We start from the raw sequence: 20,075 nt of genomic DNA, 5'->3' as shown, positions 1-20,075 counted from the left end.
TTTATTATTTACTTGAACCTAAGACGCTCCTGAGATAAAATTACTTCGAAAGTGAAAGCGGGCAGCTTGAGGGCGCAACACCCCGCCTGTGGCACCTTCTATTCTGGGGGCTCAGAGACGGCCACTGAGTGTGTGACCGACAGCGGGAATGGCCGGGCCGTCTCTGGCAAACGCAGACGCAGGCAGGCAGGTGGGCAGACGCGTGACGTCTGAGGGGCCGTGGCAGCTTGGCCCAGCGCATCTGGGTCTCGGGATCCCCCGGGCACCTGCAGGTTTAGGGGCTCTGCAGGGCTGCCCGTCAGGCTAGGGTTGGGCCCCCGGCGTCTGATGGGGACAGTCCTACTCTAGCTCCACAGAGCAGGGCCGCACCTGGGCCGCAGTGCCACTTCCTGCCACATCTCCTGTCCCGGGCTGTGCCCCCGCCTGTGTCCTGCGCTCAGGACACGCTCCTGTTGCCACAGCAACCACACAAACAGTGCTGCGTCAGCTGTGCCTCAGGCCTCGGGAAGCGGGCGTAGGGGCACCAGCGTGCCCGGACCTTGTTGGCATCTCCAGATGGGACAGTGCTGGCTGGCCGCTGACCACCTGCCCACTGCCCCACACCCTGCACGGGAGCGTGGCTCAGCCTGCTGGACAGCGGGGGCAGGGAGGTCCAGGCCACAGGAAGGGCGTCCCTGTGTGGCACTGAGGGATCCAGCCAGTCCCGTTCCCTGTGTAGGTCCCCTGGCCTGGCTGGTCCTCGGCTCTCTCTCGCCCTCACCGTGGTCTCTGTGCCCCCTGGCTGGGCCGGGCTTCTGTTGCCCCACGCCTGGCACCCAGGGCCCTGGGTCTGCGCCGGAGGCTGGAGGACAAGGGAGGCCAAGCAACTTTGGCCAGAGCAGTCCCCCACTGAGGCTCGCCGTGCACCAGGGGTGCTTGGTCCAGGCAGCACCGTGCCTGTGAGCGCGAGCCCCAGAGCCCCAGGGCGGCTCCGCTGAGGCTGAGCAGTACAGGCAGGGCCAGCAGGCCCTGGACCCCGACGGCGGTGCAGCCTGAGAAGGACCCCAGAAGAGGGGCCTCCCTGCTCAGAGTCTGCACTGCCAGTGGGCCTCTGTACAGTCACCGTAGACCCTGTGCACATGCGGCTTTGCCACGAGACCCTGTGGGCGGGCGGAGAGAGGCATTTCCCCACCACGCCCAGGCCGCCCTCGCAGGAGCTGGACCTGTGAACCCGAACCCTCCCGGCTCAGAACTGTCCTGGGAAGCAGGGCAGGGCTGATGGGGAGGCCAGGCCGACACTTCCTCCCCTTCTGTTTGGTTTCCATGGGGACAGTGTGTCAGTCCCTGAAGAGGAGGTGGAGAGGGTGGGATGTGAGGAATTGATTTTACCCTGGGAGCCCTGGAGGGAGTGGGAGCTGGAGTGGGCCTGAGGGGTCCTGGGCTGGGAGGAAGACAGCCAGAGACAGATAGACAGAGACAGAGACAAAGACAGAGAGAGACAGACAGTCCCGGCCCACTCACCACAAAGGCTCACTGGGGGTATTTGAATCCTCCCTCCCTCCCTCCCTCCTTCTCCTGTTGACACATGTGCTCAGCGCGGCCTCCCTGCCCCAAGGACCTCCACAACCCGGCTTCGGCGCCAGGCTTGGTGCCCGTGGACGCACACAGGCCTCTCCCGCTGTCCCAGTGAAGCTCAGCTGGGGTTGCAGGGCCACGGCCTCCAGCGGGCCCTGCTGTGTCCCTCAAGGACAAAGGAGTCGGGTGGGTTCTGCTGGGCACGCAGGTGCCAGAGGGGCCGTTCCCATTGCCGGCCAGGCACAGGCTCCCGTGGCTGCCTGGGGCCTGGACCCCTGGCCGCCCGGAGCGGGCCCCTCACGCGTGCTGCCCAGGCCGAGATGTTCCTTGACGCCCCCCAGGTGACCGGCGGGATTTGCCTCTTCCACCTCTTAGTCCACTTGATTGTCGTTTCCATCGATCCGGCCGAAGCCAATGTCCGCTTAAAGAAGAACTACGCACGGGTTGTGCTGACTTTCGACCGATCCAAACACGCTCATGTCATCCAGAGGCAGTACTGTCACCTGTGCAAGGTCCCAGTGTGAGTGCCCGGCCGCGTGAGGGGCCCCCCCCGAGCCGTCCCGCGGGGGTGGGCTGGGCTCAGGCGCACCTGGTCCCCAGCAGCCGCCGGGCGCCGCCCCTTTTGCAGAGAAGCAGGGGCCCCGACACACAGCTCCCCGCCCGTCCGGGGCAGGAGCACCGTAGCCTCGGGTCTCCCACAAGCCTCTGCCCCCGACCGGATCACCGCCCGGGGCTGCTCAGGGCCCCAGGGGTGTCAGTAGGCGGCCAGGAGGGATCTGACTCAGCCTCCGGGCCTCAGGCCCTGGCGCCTTGTGGCCGCCGCGCCCGCCCGGGCAGGCACCCACCCGTGGGGTTGGCCCTGCAGGCAGACAGGGGCTCTGACAGGCTGCCCCTCCTAACCTTCCTTCCAGGACCGCGAAAGCCAAGCATTGTAGCGCCTGCAACAAGTGTGTCGCAGGCTTTGACCATCACTGCAAGTGGCTTAACAACTGCGTGGGGAGCAGGAATTACTGGTGAGGGTTCTCCCCACCCGGGGCGTCGGGCCTGGGACGGCACTCACCCCTCACGCGGCTCGCTCCCCCCTCCTCCGGGACGTGCCTCCTTAAGGGGCCTCCTAACTGGCCGAGCACCTCAAGGTCCACCTGCCGTGGGGACGGGTGAGGGGTGTGGCCCTGCCTCGAAGAGCACCGAGGGGGCCGGGCTCCGTGGGGCCCCTCGGGAGGTCCCAACGGCGGCTCCAAGCACAGAGCTGGCCGAGAGGGGTCTCCTGGCGGGCGCCTCCCCGTGTCCACTGGGCAGGGTCGGCAGGACGGGGTCGGGGGGGGCCTGGCACGCAACGGGCTCGGCCTGTGCGGGGTTATCCGGGCCGTTAGGGGAGGACCTCAGGGCAGGTGTAAGGCGACTTCAGGTGAACTACAGACACTGTTTAACACTGAAAATGTTAAAGGTATAACAGCAGGAAGACTAAAGGAAGGCGTTTTAGTGGAACCGTAGTCCAGGAATTGCCCCCCAGGGTTTATTTGTTCTGACGGGGAGACCGTTCTCCGTGTCTTCTGTGCGCGGAGTGCAGCAGTGATTCGGGTCTGACACCGAAGCACGCAGCCCTGACGGGTGTGCCTTTCGAAGGCAGTGTCTCCCCGCTCCTCGGCGCCGGCATCAACACCCCGGCCGGCCGTGCCCTTGGTGGTGGCTGGGAGGGAGCCGGGGCTGAACCAGCAGGAGAAGGGGGCCCGGGGGGGGCCGGCTTGGACCAGTCGCACCCCGTGTCTGAGCCTCCGTCTCCCTCCTGTGAGCTGGGGCGGGTAGCGCTAGGGTTCGGGCCCTCCTCGGGCCTCCTGGAGGACCGAGTGAGACCGTGGAGCAACAGAAAGTGCAGGGAGGCCCCGGGGCTGCGCGTCTGTGCGGCCACCCCGAGAGCAGGAGAGAGAAGCCCGAAGGTCGGGAGCCAGAGGCGGAAGGGCTGCGGGGCGGCGGCCGGGGCACGCCCTCGGCAGGGACGACCCCGGGTCCCCCACGCTGCCTGGGGCCTCGGCACGCGTGCCGGCTGGCTCCCCGGCCCCGGGCTGTGCAGCCGCCCTGAGCAGGCTCTGCCCCGCAGGTACTTCTTCACCACAGTGGCCTCCGCTTCGGCCGGACTGCTGTACACGATCGCCATCCTGCTGTACACCCTCATCCAGTACTTCATCAGCCCCGCCAGCCTGCGCACCGACCCACACTACAGGAGTACGCGCTCCCCGCGCCCGGGCCTGGGCCTCCCCTCGCGCCACCTTCCCTCTGGGGGGCCACGTAGGGCAGCCCGGGGTCGAGCACCTGTCCAGACTGAGTTGTGGGGTGAAGACGCCTGAGCTGGGATTCGGTCTTCACTGGCCAGCACACGACCCTTCTCTGTTTTTCTTCACTTAATTGTTGGAGGCCGCGTGGCTGTGGTGTCAGGTCCCCTTGGGTCACAGAGGACTGTATCCTGGAAATGCCCCAGGTGGTGGCTCTGACCTTCCAGCTCTAGTTAGAGTGGGGAGGGCCCAGCGGGGCAGCGCAGTGGACGCCGGGGTCAGGCTCTGTGACCTGGGCACCTAGTTACCGTCTCCCAGCCTTACCCTCCAGATCCGTGAAGTGGGTCATGATACCCACCGCAGTCAGGAGGGGCTGCAAGGGTACTTAGGTCAGGCAGAGCACACCTGGGCGAGGAGGAAGGGCTCGCCTGGGCAGGGAGGAGCTCACCTGGGCGAGGAGGAAGGGCTCACCTGGGCAGGGAGGAGCTCACCTGGGTGAGGAGGAAGGGCTCACCTGGGCAGGGAGGAGCTCACCTGGGCAGGGAGGAGCACACCTGGGCGAGGAGGAAGGGCTCACCTGGGCAGGGAGGAGCTCACCTGGGTGAGGAGGAAGGGCTCACCTGGGCAGGGAGGAGCTCACCTGGGCAAGGAGGAAGGGCTCACCTGGGCGAGGAGGAAGGGCTCACCTGGGCGAGGAGGAAGGGCTCACCTGGGCAGGGAGGAGCTCACCTGGGCAGGGAGGTGCTCACCTGGGCAGGGAAGAGCTCATCTGGGCAGGGAAGAGCTCACCTGGGCAGGGAGTCGCTCCCTCCGGCTGGTGTTCCCTCCCCCAGTGCCAAGCTCTGTCCCCAGGTACTCACCTGATGAGGGGTGCTGCCTCGTCAGCAGGAGCTGGGTGCATGTGTCTCCGCCTCTCCACAGGTATCTCCGATCAGAACACGTGGCTGCTGTTCCTTCCGCTCTTCCCTGTGAGGACGAGCACCCCGGTCTTCCTGGGCATCGGGGTGCTGGTGCTGCTGCTTGAGCTCATCAGCCTCCTGCTGCTTGGTCACCTGCTCTTCTTCCACGTCTACTTGAGTACGTGCCCCCTGGGCTGCCCTGTGTTGGCCAGCCTTTGCCCCTGTGTTCACGTGGGTCCCCGGGCAGGCAGGCTCCGCCAGAAACAAGCTCAAAGCACAAAGGACAAGTCACGGGAAGAGAAGAAACACCCCATGAGGGGCAGAAAGGCTGAGTTCTATTCCAAGACCTGCGGAAAACATAAAGGAGGTTCAGAAAGTGGTCAGTTAAGGTGTTCAGAGATAGAAAGGAATAGAATCTATGAGGCATGAACAGGACGCTGTGGAAAAGAACAGGGAGATTTAGAAAAGCAACAACCAGAAATCCTACCAATGAAGAGCATTGAACTCAGCGATGGGGTCTCCACTAACCAAACTCGCTTGAGGGAGAACCGGTGGTTTGCTCGTGTCCACACGGCAGCTGCCCGGGGCAGGCTCCATCTGCCTTTAAAATGAGGGGAGAAGGCCCATCCCTCACCCTGTGAAGACTTTGTTTGGAAGTCACAACCGTCACCAACCTCTGCGGCCCCGAAGGGAAGGCGAGGGGCCTGTGGTGGCCGTGCCGGGTGCTCCAGCGCCCACCATCCCCCGCTGAGCCAGAGACGAGCGCAGAACCCGCCCTGGAAGCCCCGGACGGCTCCGCCAGCTCCTGCGTGCACGGCGGGGCCAGCAGGCCCTGGGCTCGGGGCCGGGGTGCGTGTCGGGGGCCGTCTGCGCCTGTCCAGGCGGAGCGCGCCCAAGCGCTGCTCTCTGCGCTTCTGTAGCTGATAGGGGCGCGGTGAGTCCGCAGGAGTGAGGAGGGGCCTGGAGAAGTCAAGCCCCCAGGACTCGGTGGCCGGCTGGACGTGTAAGGACAGGAGCGTCCAGGGGGTAGTGGTGCCACCGTCACCGAGGGTGAGGACACACAGGAGGCCTGTACAGGGGGAGATGTGCTGGATTCAGGACCGCGTGGGTTTATTTTAGGGTCTTTGAACCTCCAAGAATGGATTTCCAGGAAAACATTGGGATTTAGCTATTGTTAGTTACAGTAAAAGTACCCTAGAACGTATCTACTTAACATCCTCGCGACCCCTCAGCTTCTGCGGGGTCAGACTCAGCGCAGTGGCGAGTCAGAATTCAGTCCAGGCTCAGCGCAGTGGCGAGCGCTCAGCATGCGATCGGAGTGAAACCCTCGGGTCGGAGGCTCAAGGAAGAGCCGGGCACGGCAAATGGGAGAGAAAGCGCCATGCAAGATGCCGAGGAAGAAGAGGACCCTCCAGCGGCCCGAGCTGGCGGGTGGACACAGGCGGACCCTCCTCAGTGCGGCCGGGCTCCGGCCACAGCTCCCAGGCCGCGAGGCGTGTGAGGCTCTGCATCTGTGTCCCCTCCTCTGCTTTATCACTGCGGTCTGATTAGCACACCTCACGCGAGGTGCACTCAGAAGGGGGTGAGCGCCGGATGCACGCAGGGGCGGCTCACGGTCTGAATTTGGTGGGGTTTGTGCAAACCCGCACCGAAGAATGAATATTTTCATGAGATATAAACAGGGTCAAGTTTACATCCTCAAACTGTGACACAGGTTCTGAGGGAATGTGTGCAGTTAATCAAGAAAGATAAGGCAAATGAAGCAAAAGCCCTTGTAGGAACCCCCAGGGAAGGGGACGGGGAAGGGGTTCTGAGCCTCGGGCCCCCCGCAGGGAGCAGCCGAGTGGGCCTTGAGCTGTGAGGGCGGGCGGCCCTCCGTCTGCTCCCCAAGCGGCAAACAGGCTTCTGTGGGGGGCCCTTTTCGCTTTTCAGAAATGATGGTCAACCCTCTGTTCTCACGTTTGTTAGTTTTCAGGGAAGGTTCGGCCCCTCCGCGAAGGCACACGACTGAAACGGGCACAGGACGTGCTTTCGTTAATAGTGCTTTTCTATTGACAAACATGTTTGAGAGTTTCTTCTAACAACCTGGGGTCTTTCCGCCACGTGTGAGAGCTGGTGTCTCACCTTAATTAAAACGGAGCTGGGCTCAGCCCTCCCCTGTCCACCTTGGCTTTACGGGCCTGTGAGGGACGCAGGGCCATGGCTCCCCTGCCCGGGACGGGGCTGGTGGGCCCAGCAGGTGCGGGGAGCTGCTGGCCACGGCCCGAGGCCAGCCGGGCTTGGAGTGGCCTGGGAACCAACCCCCGACGCCCCGGACCACGGAGGGCGGGCCGCTGTGCAGCTGATGGAGGGCGACTCTGCCCTTTGCCTCCTTCCTCCGTTCTAGGGGCCAAGAAGCTGAGCACATATGATTACATAATGCAAAACTACCAGCAGCAGAGCTCGAAGCCCCCGGCAGTGAAGAGAGATGTGACCTCAGAAAGAGAAGAGTTGTCACAGGTACCGGACGTCTCTCTGCTTCACCATCCAGGTTCATGCGGGCTGGGGCAAGACCCAAGGTCACCTTGCAGCTAGGAACACTTAGCCACCATCCTTCGCTTCTGTGTTGGCATGTGTGTGTGGTTGTATGCGTACGTGAGTATGTTTGGCATGTAGCGTGCGTGTGTGTGTGGTTTCATGTCCGAGCTCACTCTCCACAGGATCAAGCCCGCAGGGCTGACTCCTTTCAGGCCCACCCATTTCTGCAGCTGCTCCTCGTCAAAGTTAACATTTACTCTTCAAAGGTCACCATTAAGAAAATGAAAATATAAGCCACAGACACAAATAATTATTTGCAAATCATATACTTGTACCCAGAAAATGTATAGAACTCTCAAAACTCAATTATAAGAAAATCGACCCAACTTTTTAAATGGCCAAAAGATTTGAACACACTGCACCAAAGGGGATCTATGGGTGGCAGATAGGCACATGAAAAGATGGTCAACATAATTCATTGTTAAGGAAACACAAATTAAAACCACAACGAGACCTCACACATGCCCATTAGAGTGGCCGTAATCAAAGAGACCAGCCCCAAGTGTTGGCGAGGCTGTAGATGGCGGGCTCACACGTTGCTGGTGGGGATGTGAAACTACATCACTTTGCAAAGAGGTTTGGCATTTTCTTAAAAAGTGAAATATATACGTCTCAGTGACCCAGTCACCCCACTCCCTGTCTCTTGCCAAAGAGAAGTGGGAACGCGCACACATGTGTGAGGGTGTGGGGAAGGGTGCCCCCTCCCTTCTGTGAGGTCCCTTCCCAGGACCCAGGAGCCTCTGAGGTACCACTGCTCCAAATCAACTGAAAGTGTCAACAACTTGCTTTCATTTTATGACTTTCCTTTGTCTCCCACAGCAGCTGGATAACCACCTGAGATCATCCGTGCAGGGGTAAGTGGTCGTCTGCCTAGAGCAGCTATATTCTCCTCTTAACTGGCTTGCTTTAGAAAGTCAGTCTTAGCCCAAAGAACAGCCTCCATATTCTTTGCTAATATTTTCGTAATTTTTACTTGCTTTCTTTACGTTTGGTTTTTAAACCATCTTCTATTTATTTTTGTATTTACTGAAATAGGAGCCAAGGTTATTTGATTACAGCGTAACTGTTGGTTGCCACCTCATTAATTAAATGGTCCACTTTCCCTCATCAAATCGAAAGGCCCTTTTCCTGATACCCCGAGCTTCCGTAGACGCTGGGCTTGTCTGCTTCTGGACACCAGTCTGTCCCTCTGCTGAGTGTACTAAGGACACTGTGCTGTTTTAAGGATAGGACTTCATTTAGCTACCTTTTAATATCTAGTAGGTGAATGCCCCTCTTAAGATTTTTGTTTTTCATTACTTTTGACAATTCTTTCCTGTATTTATTTTTCCATTTAACTTGAAGATCGTTTTGTGCAGTTCCAAGAAACCTGGAGTTTGAGCTGGAGTTACGTTAGGTGTGCACTTTACGTGGGAGGGACAAAGGCTGCCTCCCCACCTTCACAGCTCAGCATCTGTGTGGGGAACAAACCAGGAAGCCAGTCTCCGGGTGGGGAGGTGGGGAATCGAGGGGCTGGAAGTGCCGGGCACACCCTAGTGGGCTCCTTCTTCCCGGAAACCTACAGGGGAAGCTCCAGTGTTCCTGGCAGGGAAGACTGGCCCAGGGGTCCTGGAGGGCTTCACGTCTCCCTTGCCACAGCTCAACTGGCAGAGAGACTCAGAAAAGGAGAGGTGCACCATTAGTCAATTCCCCAAAAGCTGAGAATTGCTACAGATTTTTGCTTAGTTTAATAATCAGGGCATTTAGTGTGAAAGAGCATTCCTTTTCAAATAGCCCACTATTTTTTTTCTTCTAAATTTATTAGAAACCTGATTGGCACTAGTATTGTGAAAATCTAAGTCATTTTGAATTTCACTTTCAAGTGTCTATGGTCCTTTAAATAAAATCTAAGAATATTTTTTCCTTTATCGCTTTCTGGCAAGAATGGTAGAAACCTAACTGGAATCAGCATGGTAAGCTTAACTCTAAAACCAAGCCTAAACAAGACAAAAACCTAGTTTTTTTCAGATTGCCTAATCAATGCATATTCATTATAGAACATTTGGAAACTGCAAAACTTCCCAGTGTAAATACAAACATCCCTTCTTGCCCCCCTCCACCAAGTGCCACTGCTGGCATTTTGATTAGTATCTTTTAGGTCTTCCTTTTAAATATTTTTTGTGTGCATTATATACATGATGGGTTTTGTTTTTTTGTTTTTTTGTTTTTTTTTATCTATGGCTGTGTTGGGTCTTCGTTTCTGTGCGAGGGCTTTCTCTAGTTGCGGCGAGCGGGGGCCACTCTTCATCGCGGTGCGCGGGCCTCTCACTATCGCGACCTCTCTTGTTGCGGAGCACAGGCTCCAGACGCGCAAGCTCAGTAATCGTGGCTCACGGGCCCAGTTGCTCCGCGGCATGTGGGATCTTCCCAAACCAGGGCTCGAACCCGTGTCCCCTGCATTGGCAGGCAGATTCTCAACCACTGCGCCAGCAGTGAAGCCCATGATGGGTTTTTTTCTAAAATTATAATCATATTGTAGAACTCTTTAGAAGTATTTTTTAAAAACTCCATATATTGTGAACATTGTTAACAGAAAAAATAATGATTTTTGTGAATATAAATCATTCCATCTTTGGAATGTACCGTATTCCTCATTTTTGGAATACTATTCTTTATTTTCAATCTAGTCTTTACTTTTGCATCCCTTTATTGAAAAGGTTGATTGTGTGAGAAGTGTGATACAACAAAATACAAGTTTACAAGCCCTCCAGACCCAATGGGCAATAAAACACCAATGGCCTTTTCTTGCTGCAGAAATGTTCCTGGGGCGACCTGGGAGTCAACCTAACAGTTGATGAGTAGACACAGCCCGATTTGGGGGAAAGTTTGCTGGAGTAGGTCCTAGAAACCTGGGAATATGTTTAAATTACAGGACACTGAAGTGTCTCACAGGCGTGTTTTGGTGGAAAACACTGGGGGACTTTGTAAAGTGTGTCTCTAGTAGCAGTTATCAGACCAGTTTACTGGGAGTGTTTCTTCTGTTCTGGACTGTTTGCCTGCCGTGGAACAGTAAACAGAATGGATTATGTCGATAGAAATTGACCAGCTAGGATGAAAATACAAGTGGGGGGAGGACCACACACAGGCAGACACTTCCTGTCTGATTTTAGAGGCGTGGCCTGTGCCAGTTCCCATTGCTACACAGCAAATCCCCCCAGACTTAGTGACAAAGACGACGCGTGAACTCTCAGTTCCCGCGGGCACATGCCTGCGGGCGCGTCGGGCTCTGCCGGGCACTTCACACAGAGCCGTCAGGGCTCCTGGGGCGGCGTCCTCGGCAGACGGTGGGTCTGGAGTGTTGGCAGAGCCCGTCCCGTCCTCACGCTCCATCTCTAAGTCGGTAGCGGAGGGCCGAGTCCTCCTTGTGCTTCAAACCTGCCCGACTTCCCTCTTCCACGTTCCTCGGTTTGTGGAGGTCCGTGTGATGACACTGACCTACCTGGGCATCAAAGACAAGCCCCCTGTATTCGTTTCCTGGAGCCTCTGCGGGAAAGTGCCACAAAGTGGCGATGTTGTGGCCCCGGGGCACGTCACTGTGCGCTTGTAAGGAGCCCCTGCGCCGCTGCTGCTCGCAAACTGGCAAGTGCAGTTGTCCGGGGGGGCTCGGTGGGGCGAAGCCCGTCTTCCTGGCGTCCCACTGGCAAGCAGTCATGGTCCTTTACATGCACAGCCCCTGCGGGCTGTTTCACATCGAGCGTTCAAACGGCCTCCCAGGGCTGCTGCTCTAAGGGGAAAACGGCAGCACTGGGGCTGGTGTGGGGCTCTGCAGCCTTACCAGCCCTGCATGCGCTCCTGCCCCCAGCCAGCTCCCTCCTCGCTGACCTCAGTCTTCCCTCCCCCCGCCCCATCCTAGCAGAAAGAAGCTGAAGGAGTTCCTGCCAACTTCCATGCACCTGAGGCTGTGCTCCACCGCCGTAAAACCAGAGGACACCTCGTCATCGTCATCGAAGGTAAGCCCACGGCCACCAGCGTGAGACTCACCACGGGGGTCAGAGCCAAAGGTGGGTCTGAGGCCCTCCAAGAATGAGGGCGGAGCAGTATTTGGAATTGCTTGTTTGACGAATGGGAGCATTTATGTGGTTCCCACGGGTGCCCCTCACATGGGAACAAAGGTAGGTGGGGAGTAGAAGAGAAAGTGAGGGGCAGAACTGTTCTTAACTGTGGGGCTTGTGTTGTGTGTGTGAGTGTGTGTGTGTGATGCATGTGTGTTCTGTGTGTGATGTGTGGGTGTGATGTGTGAGTATGATGTGTGATGTGTGGGTGTGATGTGTGGTTGTGAGTGTGATGTGTGGGTGTGATGTGTGATGTGTGATGTGTGGGTGTGATGTGTGATGTGTGACGTGTGTGTGTGATGTGCGAGTGTGATGTGTGATGTGGGTGTGATGTGTGAGTGTGACGTGTGTGTGTGACGTGCGAGTGTGCTGTATCATTTCCAGAACGTCACAGGATCAAGCCTGCAGGGCTGACTCATTGTAGGCCCCCCCAGAGGTCAGATGCTCCGGGGGTTTCTGGTGGGCTCCTTGTGAGCAGGCATTGCTGCTGTGCCAATTTCTGAAGGTTGCTGGTGACTTTATTTTCTCTGTGGAGGAGCTTCATCTCACCACAAACCCTGAAGGGCATCAGAGAAGGGGGACCCTTGTAATAATTTAGAAATAGCAAGAGGGTCAGCACCCACCTTTAGCAGCAGTGAAGTTGTCAGCAGTCTTTTTCCTTGCTTGCACTTGCGCTAGCAACTTCTACTAGAAGTTCGGAAGCACATGTCATGGAAACTATCATCCTGCCCACCCCCCCCCAGACTCAACCACCAAAGGTGACCTTTACTGCAAGCCAGGAGCAGGCATCCATGGGTTTTTCTTTGCTGTCATTAAAGCCAGGGTGACCCTATGTTCCAGTTTGCCTGAGACAGTCCCATTTGATACCTGCTGCCAGTCTTGACCATGTGGTCACCACTCTGACTTGTCATTGATCATATGTTAAATCTCACTAAGAGTCTCCTGGACACATTATTATATCCATTTGGTGGCCAACAGGAGAGAATGGGGCCAAGCTCAACTCCTAAGAGCAGGCAGGTCTTCTGAGACTCTGAGATTTGAAACCTTTCTCTCTCCTGCACTGGAGGACACATTACCTTTGGCATTTAAGAACATGAAACACCAAATTACCAATGCACAGGTGACTTTCTAATGCAAAAATATAACATTATGGGTTTGGGTCTCTTAAACTTTTCTATACTTAATTGTAAGTGTTCTAAGGTTGAAATATGCTTTATTACTTGAGAAAGGGATTTACCATTCTACTTAGTTGGTACAAATTACCAAAACCGATTCAAGAAGAAATGGAACATTCAAATGGTCATATAACAAGTAAAGACACTGAACTAGTCATTTTAAATTCTCCACAAAGAAAATCCTAGACCCTAATGGCCTCATTGGTGAATTCTAACTGTTATTTTAAGGGGAAAAAAACCCAAATCAATTATGCACAAACTTTCAGAAAATAGAGGAGGAAGAAATACTTCCCAACTCATTTCTGTGAGGCTAGTACATAATACTAAAGCCAGATAATGTCATCAAACAAGAGTATCATAAGCCAACATCACTCATGAATACAGAGGCAAATATCATTAACAAAATATTAGCAAACCAAATGCAGTCACATATATACAGAACTATCCACTGTGACTAAGTGAGGTTTATTCCAGGAATGCAAGGTTGGTTTAACATCTGAAAACGTATTAATGTAGTAAACATATTAATAAAATAAAATACAATAAACCTACAAGCACATCAATCAATCAGAAAAAGTATTTGCCAGTAACACATCTAGTTATGATAAAACAGTTTCACAACCTAGGGAGGAAAACACCCTAAATCTGGTAAAGAACACTGGTGAAACTTACAGCTAATTCATACTTAATTCATACTGAATGCTTTCCCCTTAAGATTGGGACCAAGGCAAGAATGTCCATTCCAAACTTCTATTTGACATTTTACTAAAGTTCCAACCAGTGCAGTAAAGCCAGAAATATAAGTTAAAGGCATATAGATTTGAAAATGAAATGGTGTTTATTTGCAGGAAACATGATCCTAACAAATCTGTAGAAATAATAAGATAGCTTAGCAAGGTGGTAGGATATAAAATCAATGTTAAAAACTGAATTACATTTCTGTATACTAGCAGTGAAAATTCTGAAAATGGTATTAAGAAAACTATTCCATTCACAGTAGAATCAAAAAATAATAAAATAATGAAACAAGCACAAAAATCTGTATATGTGAAGCTACAAACTATTGCTGAGAGAAATTAGACACACTCCAAATAAATGGAAAGATTTACAATATTTATGGATTGGAACACTCAATATTGTCATGATAGAAAATTTCCCCCAGATTGGTCTACAAACTTACATGATCCCCATTGAATTCCCAGCAAGATTTTTTCTTTAAGGAAATAGCAAGCTGTATGTGGAAATTCGGAGGACTTAGAGTGGCCAAAATCATTTAGAAAAAGGAGAACCAAATCGGAGGATTTAGATAATCTGACTTCAAATTTCACTACAAAGCTACTGTATGGTTGCCAGCATAAGGATAGACATAGAGATCAATGAAGCAGAATAGAAACTCCAGAAATAAAACCTTTACAATTATGGTAAATGGATTTTAAACAAATGTGCCAAGGCAATTCAATGGGGAGAAATGTATTTTCAGTGAACGATACTGGAACAATTGGATACCCACAAGGAAAAAAAAAAAAAAAATTAACTTAATGTCCTACTTCACAGCATACAAAAAAATAACTCAAAATCAATCTTGGACCTAAATTTCAGGGCTAAACTACAACACTTTAGGAAGAAAACAGAATAAAATCTTTGTGATCTTGAGTTAGGCAAAGTTTTCTTTAATATGACACCAAAGCACTATTAAAGAAAAATATGAAAAATTGGACTTCATCAAAATTTAAAATATTTGCCCTTCAGAGGTCACCACTACAAAAATAAAGATATAAGCCACAGACTGGAATAAATACTTCCAAACCATATACTTGTATCCAGAATATATAAAGAATTTTCAAAACTCAATTATAAGAAAAATGACCCAGTTTTTTAAATGGGCAAAAGACTTGAACAAACCGCCCCAAAAAAGATATATGGGTGGCAAATATGCACATGAAAAGATGGTCAACACCATTAGGCATTAAGGGAATGAAAATTAAAACTAAAATAAGACCCCACTACACATGAATCAGAATGGCTAAAATTAAAAAGGCTAACAATACCAAGTGTTGGTGAACCTGTAGAGGAGTTGGATGTCTTAATACATGGAAAGGAAAATGAAAATTTAAAGTGACACCACTTTGGAAAGTAGTTTGGCAGTTTCTTTAAAGCTTAAATATATTCTTATCATTTGACCCAGCAATCCCATTCCTGACTAGGAGAAATGAAGCCACCTCTGTACATGTAACATGGGTTGGGAGGAAAGATACTATCCCACCAGTGAGATCCTTTCCCAGGCCTCAGAAGCCCGTGAGACACCATTGCTTGAAATCAACTATAACAGACTTGAATTTTCTGAACAAATAACCTCAACATCGACAATTTCTTCCTTTACAATTTTATTGATTTTTATTTATTCTCACAGCAACCAGTTGCCAGCCTGAGTTCATCTGTACACAGGTAGGTTAGATGCTTACTAGAGTTGTTGTATCTATCTGAAAAATAGCTATATTCTCTTCTTAACTTAAATTACTTTGAAAAATAATTCATCTGTGATGGAATATTTTTAAATAATGTGTACCACAATGAAAACTAAAATTGTTTCACTTAAGATTACTAACAATTATAGCCATTCATGTATCTCATTTTTACTTATCTTACTTGCAAAAACTACAATAATTCTCCTCGCCCTTCTTTACAACTAACATCTGAACTAATACACAAAAATAAGACAAGTCTCTTTATTTTCCGTGCCAGTTGGAGGACATGGGCTCCGTTGAGCCTGAATGTCCTTTTGACAGCCTCTACTAACATTAGGTTTCAATTAAGCTCCCGAAAGTCAGGCTGACTCATGTTGAGTCGGTGTTGAGTCAGTTAGATGCTAAGGTAAGTGACACTCTGCCCCAGGAGCACTGCACACACGCACATGACCTTTTCACCTTCAAAATCACAAAAACAGAACATGGCCCATTATAAAGGTCATCATCCAGGGTAAGAACACATTTCAAGAGTACACTCTGTCTCCGTGATGAAATTGTATGCAGCCATGAAAAGTCATCTTCTCACAGACGGTGGAGAAACAGGGAATTTACTTGCAATGTTATGGTGGGTGTTTTCATTTACTAGGGCTGCCACAGCAAAGTACCACAAAACAAGCGGCTTAAAAATTAGAAACATGTCTCACTGTTCTGGAGGCTGGAAGTCTGAAATCAAGTGTTGGCAGGGTGGATTGGGATCTGAGGGTGGTGGGATCTGTTCCAGGCCTGGCTCCTTGGCTTGTAGATGGTGATCTTCTGCCTGTGTCTCTTCACATCGTCTTCCCTCTATGCCTGTCTCTGTGCACAAATTTCCCTTTTTACAAGGCCACCACGGGTATTGGATTAGTACCCACCCTAATCCAAAATTTTTAATTTAATTTAATTTATTTATTTTTGGCTGCGTTGGGTCTTCATTGCTGCACACTGGCTTTCTCTAGTTGCAGTGAGCAGGGGCTACTCTTCATTGCTGTGCGCGGGCTTCTCACTGTGCTGGCTTCTCTTGTTGTGAAGCACGGGCTCTAGGTGCGCAGGCTTCAGTAGTTGTGGCACTTGGGCTTCAGTAGTTGTGGCTCACAGGACAGAGCACAGGCTCCGTAGTTGCGGCACATGGGCTTAGTTGCTCCGCGGCAGGTGGGATCTTCCTAAACCAGGGCTCGAACCCGTGTCCCTTGCATTGGCAGGCGGATTCTTAACCACTGTGCCACCAGGGAAGCCCCCATGACCTCACTTTAAGTTGATGGCTTCTGAAACACCCTGTCTCCAAATAAGGTCACATTCTGACGTCCTGGGAATTACGGCGCCAATGCAGCCATCCCTCAGTATCCGTGGGGGATTTGTTCCAGGGGCCCCTGCGTTTACCAAAATCCATGGATGCTCAAGTGCCATAGGTAGCCATCCACATCTGTGGGCTCTGGATCCGAGGATTCAACAAACCACAGATAGAAATTTCGGTCCAAGTTTGGGTGAATTCTCGGATGTGAGACCCATAAATCTGGAGGGCCAACTGTATATTGGAAAAAATGCACGTATAAGTGAACCCGCACTGTTCAAAGCCATGTTGTTCAAGGGTCAACTGTTCATCTTTTTTAAAGGGGCACAATTTAACCCACAACAGTGTGCCTTCTGGCCCTCCAAAATCCATGCTCTTCTGTCACCACATCACAACTTCCCCCAGTTCAAACATCAGCTCTAAGTCCCAAATCTCACCACCTAAATCATCCAAATCAGTGATGGCTGAGACTCAGGGTATGACTGATTCATCCTGGACAAAATTCCACTCCATCTGTGAACCTGTGAAACCAGACAAGTTATTTGCTTCCAAAATACATTGATGGGACAGGCATAGATAGGCTAGACATACCCATTCCAGAAGGAAGAAATCAGAAGGAAAAAAGGGTCACCAGTCCCGAGCAAATCTGAAACCCAGCAGGGCAAATTCCTTAGATTTCAAGTGTTGAGGAAAATCCCCTTTGGCTTGGTCATCTGTGCTATCGTCAGGCCCACCAGGTGACGGCCCACCACGCCCTGCTCCATGCCAGGAAGCTGGGCTTGTTATCCATTTAAAGTTGAGAATTGGTTGAGATGAATACCTCACTGCTTCTTCATTATTATATCTGTTAACACATGCTCTTGCATCAATATAGAGACCATGGAAAACCCCCAGCACCACCTCAAGGCTGATAACCTGAGCAGCCGCCACCTTTGCTTTCTATCCATACACAAAAGCTTACAGGAAAAAGATCGAATCACGCCATACCCGTCAGTCTGCAGCTCCCTATTTTATACCCCCAATGGTGTATCGTGGATGGCTTTTGTGATACTGCACGTAGACGTGATTCCTTCTCGTCAGGAAAGTCATCCTCTTCCGTGGATAGACCGTGAGTTTGTCAGCTATCCCCCGGCAGACCCTGAGGTTATGGCCAGCTTTGGCTTTTACGGACAGTTTACCGGAAGCGTCTTTGTGCCATTATTGTTAGGTACAGTTGGTTTTATTTCTGTAGGACGTCCATAGGGCAAAGGGCTTGGCTGTGCACTTTAAATCTTCATAGATCTTCACGATTACTTTCCCCAAAGTTAGAGTAATTCACACTTCCATCAATTTCCTCAAAGTTTTCAATACAAGATACTAACAGTATATTTAGTTTCATCCAAATAAAACAAGTAATTGTTTCTATGTGCATTCCTCTTAATACCAGTGGGAATGTACATCATTTCATCTGTTTTGACCATTATATAGTTTCTCTTGTGTGCATTGTATTAGATTTTCACATATTTTCCCCATTTTTATACTGGGGTATTTGTATATTTCTTAGCAATTTTAAGAGCTCTTTGCCTACTGAAGATATTGATTAATTCTTTGTTCTATGTGTTTCAAATATATTTCATCCAGTCTGTCATTTAAAAAAATTTCTTTATTGTGTCTTTTGCAATGTAGAGGTCACAGATTTTTCTGAAGCTGAATTTGTCAAAATTTTCTTTTGTCTTGCTTTTAAAAGCCTTCCTTACTCTCAGTTTCTACAAATATCCTCCAATAGTCTTTCTAATATTTTCGTAGTTTTTATTTGCTTTCTTTACGTTTTGATTCTCAGGCCATCTTGATGTTTGGATACAGTGAGACAGGTAACAAAGTCATTTTATCCCAACGATGTAACTACTGGTTGCCACCTCGTTTATTAAGTAGTCCACCTTCCCCGTGGAAGTGAGAAGCTCTCTCTTTAGTGTCTGGACCCATCTGCACTCATCCTGGATGCCTGCTTCTGCCTCATTTATCTCTTTCTACTGCAGCATCCCGTTACTCCCTGTTAGACAAATTCCTATCAAGATGTTTTCATTTTTCAAAAATGTTGACAATTCTTACACATTTATTTTTCCAGATAAACTTTGAAATGATTTTGTCCAGTTCCAAGACACCTGGGTTTGGGGTTGGTGTTGCCTTCAATATGGCTTCACTTGGGAGGGACCATTGCTTCTTTCCCAGCATCACTGCTCCATGTGGAAGCACAGGGAAGCCTAGATTCATCTCTCCTCAGTGGAAAAGGGGCCAGAAGTGCAGCCCCCGCCCTTCTGGAGGGCTGTGCTGGGAGCTGGGGACGGGGAGCGCTGGGGCTGTGCCCCTGTGGGTCACTCTCTCTCCATCCTGCATCCAGCAGGGCAGAGAGGTTCCCTGGACCGGGAAAGGGGAGCTTAGAAGAAATGCACCACTAGGCAGTTTCTCAGATGCTGAGAGTCACTTAGATTTTTGCTTAGTCTAACAATCAGCCAGTCAATACAATTTAGTGTAAAAAGATCAATTCTCTTTCAAACAACCCAACAAGTTTTCTTCTAAATTGACTTCCTGAGAAATCTGACCGGCAAGACTATCATGTGAATCCAAGTCATTATGAATTTCACTTCACAGCATCATCTAACCATGACCCTTTAAGTAGAATCTGAGAACGTTTCTCTTTTATCCTTTTCTGGTAAGAATGATAGAAACTTAACTGGAACCAGGATGGTAAACTTTCACCTCAAAAAATTTTTTTTTCAGATTTCCAAATCAATGCACATTTATTATAGAAAATTTGGAAATACAAAATTCCCAGTATAAAAACAAAAGACACTCAGAGTCCCCCACCCGCCAATAACTACTGCTGGAATTTTGATTTGTATCTTTTAAGTCTTCCCTTCTAATAATTTTTCTGTGCATTGTATACATAATGTTTTATTTTATAAAATAATGATCATATACAATTCCTTAGGAGCCTCATGTATTGTGAAGTTCATTCTGTTAAAAGAAAAAAATCAAGACTTTTTCTTCTACCTTGGGCATGTATCATATTCATCTTTACCATATTCTTTTTCTTTTCCAATCCAGCCTCTACTCCTCCAATTGGAAAAGGAGCTAGCATTACTTAATGAAAGGGTTAATGATGGGTAAAATGTGATACAAGCACGATGTAAGTTACAAATCGTCTAGATGAGATGGGAAATAAATTACCAGTAGTCTTTTTTGTGGCAGAAAATGTTTCCAGGGTAACATAGTAGTTTGGGTCCAGCTGAGGAAATCCGCACTTCTGATGGCCATTCCCAGCCTCACTCCGGCGGCTGACCCTGTTAGAGCAGGTCGGATCTCGGTTCACAGAGACCAGGGCAAATATCTAAGTCATGTGACACCTGCCAGAGGAAGAAATGCGCCCCATACGTGCCCGTGGATGTGACGGTGTTCTGTGGGCAAGTTGTAACAGAAAACCTCACGGAGGACTTTACAAAGTGTCTCTTGCTCTAGCAGTGGTTATCGTACCAATTTCTAAAGAGTATCTCTTCTGGACTGTTTATCTGTTATGGAATGTTAAATGGATGGGCTGAGAATATGAACAAGGAATAAGATCTTACACGTGAAGACACACATCAACACTTACTAACTCATGGTTTCCTTGGGGCAGAAACCTGGTCGAATGAAACTGGGTCTCTTCTCTGCACCCCACAGACAGCAACCGTGTGTCCCCAG

General features: G+C 50.7%; 1 protein-coding gene across 3 annotated transcripts in view; it reads left to right on the top strand.

Annotated features, from left to right (window-relative positions):
• LOC118892820 (probable palmitoyltransferase ZDHHC11B) overlaps positions 1–20,075 on the top strand; it is a 36,205-nt gene that overhangs the window by 6,663 nt on the left and 9,467 nt on the right. For 2 of the 3 annotated variants that reach the window (XM_036847788.1, XM_036847787.1), the window contains exons 4-11: positions 1,896–2,074; positions 2,466–2,567; positions 3,653–3,777; positions 4,746–4,901; positions 7,110–7,222; positions 8,120–8,154; positions 11,193–11,289; positions 14,977–15,011. In XM_036847788.1, coding sequence (XP_036703683.1) covers positions 1,896–2,074; positions 2,466–2,567; positions 3,653–3,777; positions 4,746–4,901; positions 7,110–7,222; positions 8,120–8,154; positions 11,193–11,289; positions 14,977–15,011 — 842 coding nt within the window. The remainder of the gene's footprint in view (positions 1–1,895; positions 2,075–2,465; positions 2,568–3,652; positions 3,778–4,745; positions 4,902–7,109; positions 7,223–8,119; positions 8,155–11,192; positions 11,290–14,976; positions 15,012–20,075) is intronic. The other variant, XM_036847789.1, reaches the window with a different exon arrangement.

This window comes from Balaenoptera musculus, chromosome 3 (assembly GCF_009873245.2).
Source record: "Balaenoptera musculus isolate JJ_BM4_2016_0621 chromosome 3, mBalMus1.pri.v3, whole genome shotgun sequence".
NCBI lineage: Eukaryota > Metazoa > Chordata > Mammalia > Artiodactyla > Balaenopteridae > Balaenoptera > Balaenoptera musculus.
Note: the sequence above shows the minus strand (reverse complement) of the source record. Positions and strands in the feature narration are given on the sequence as shown.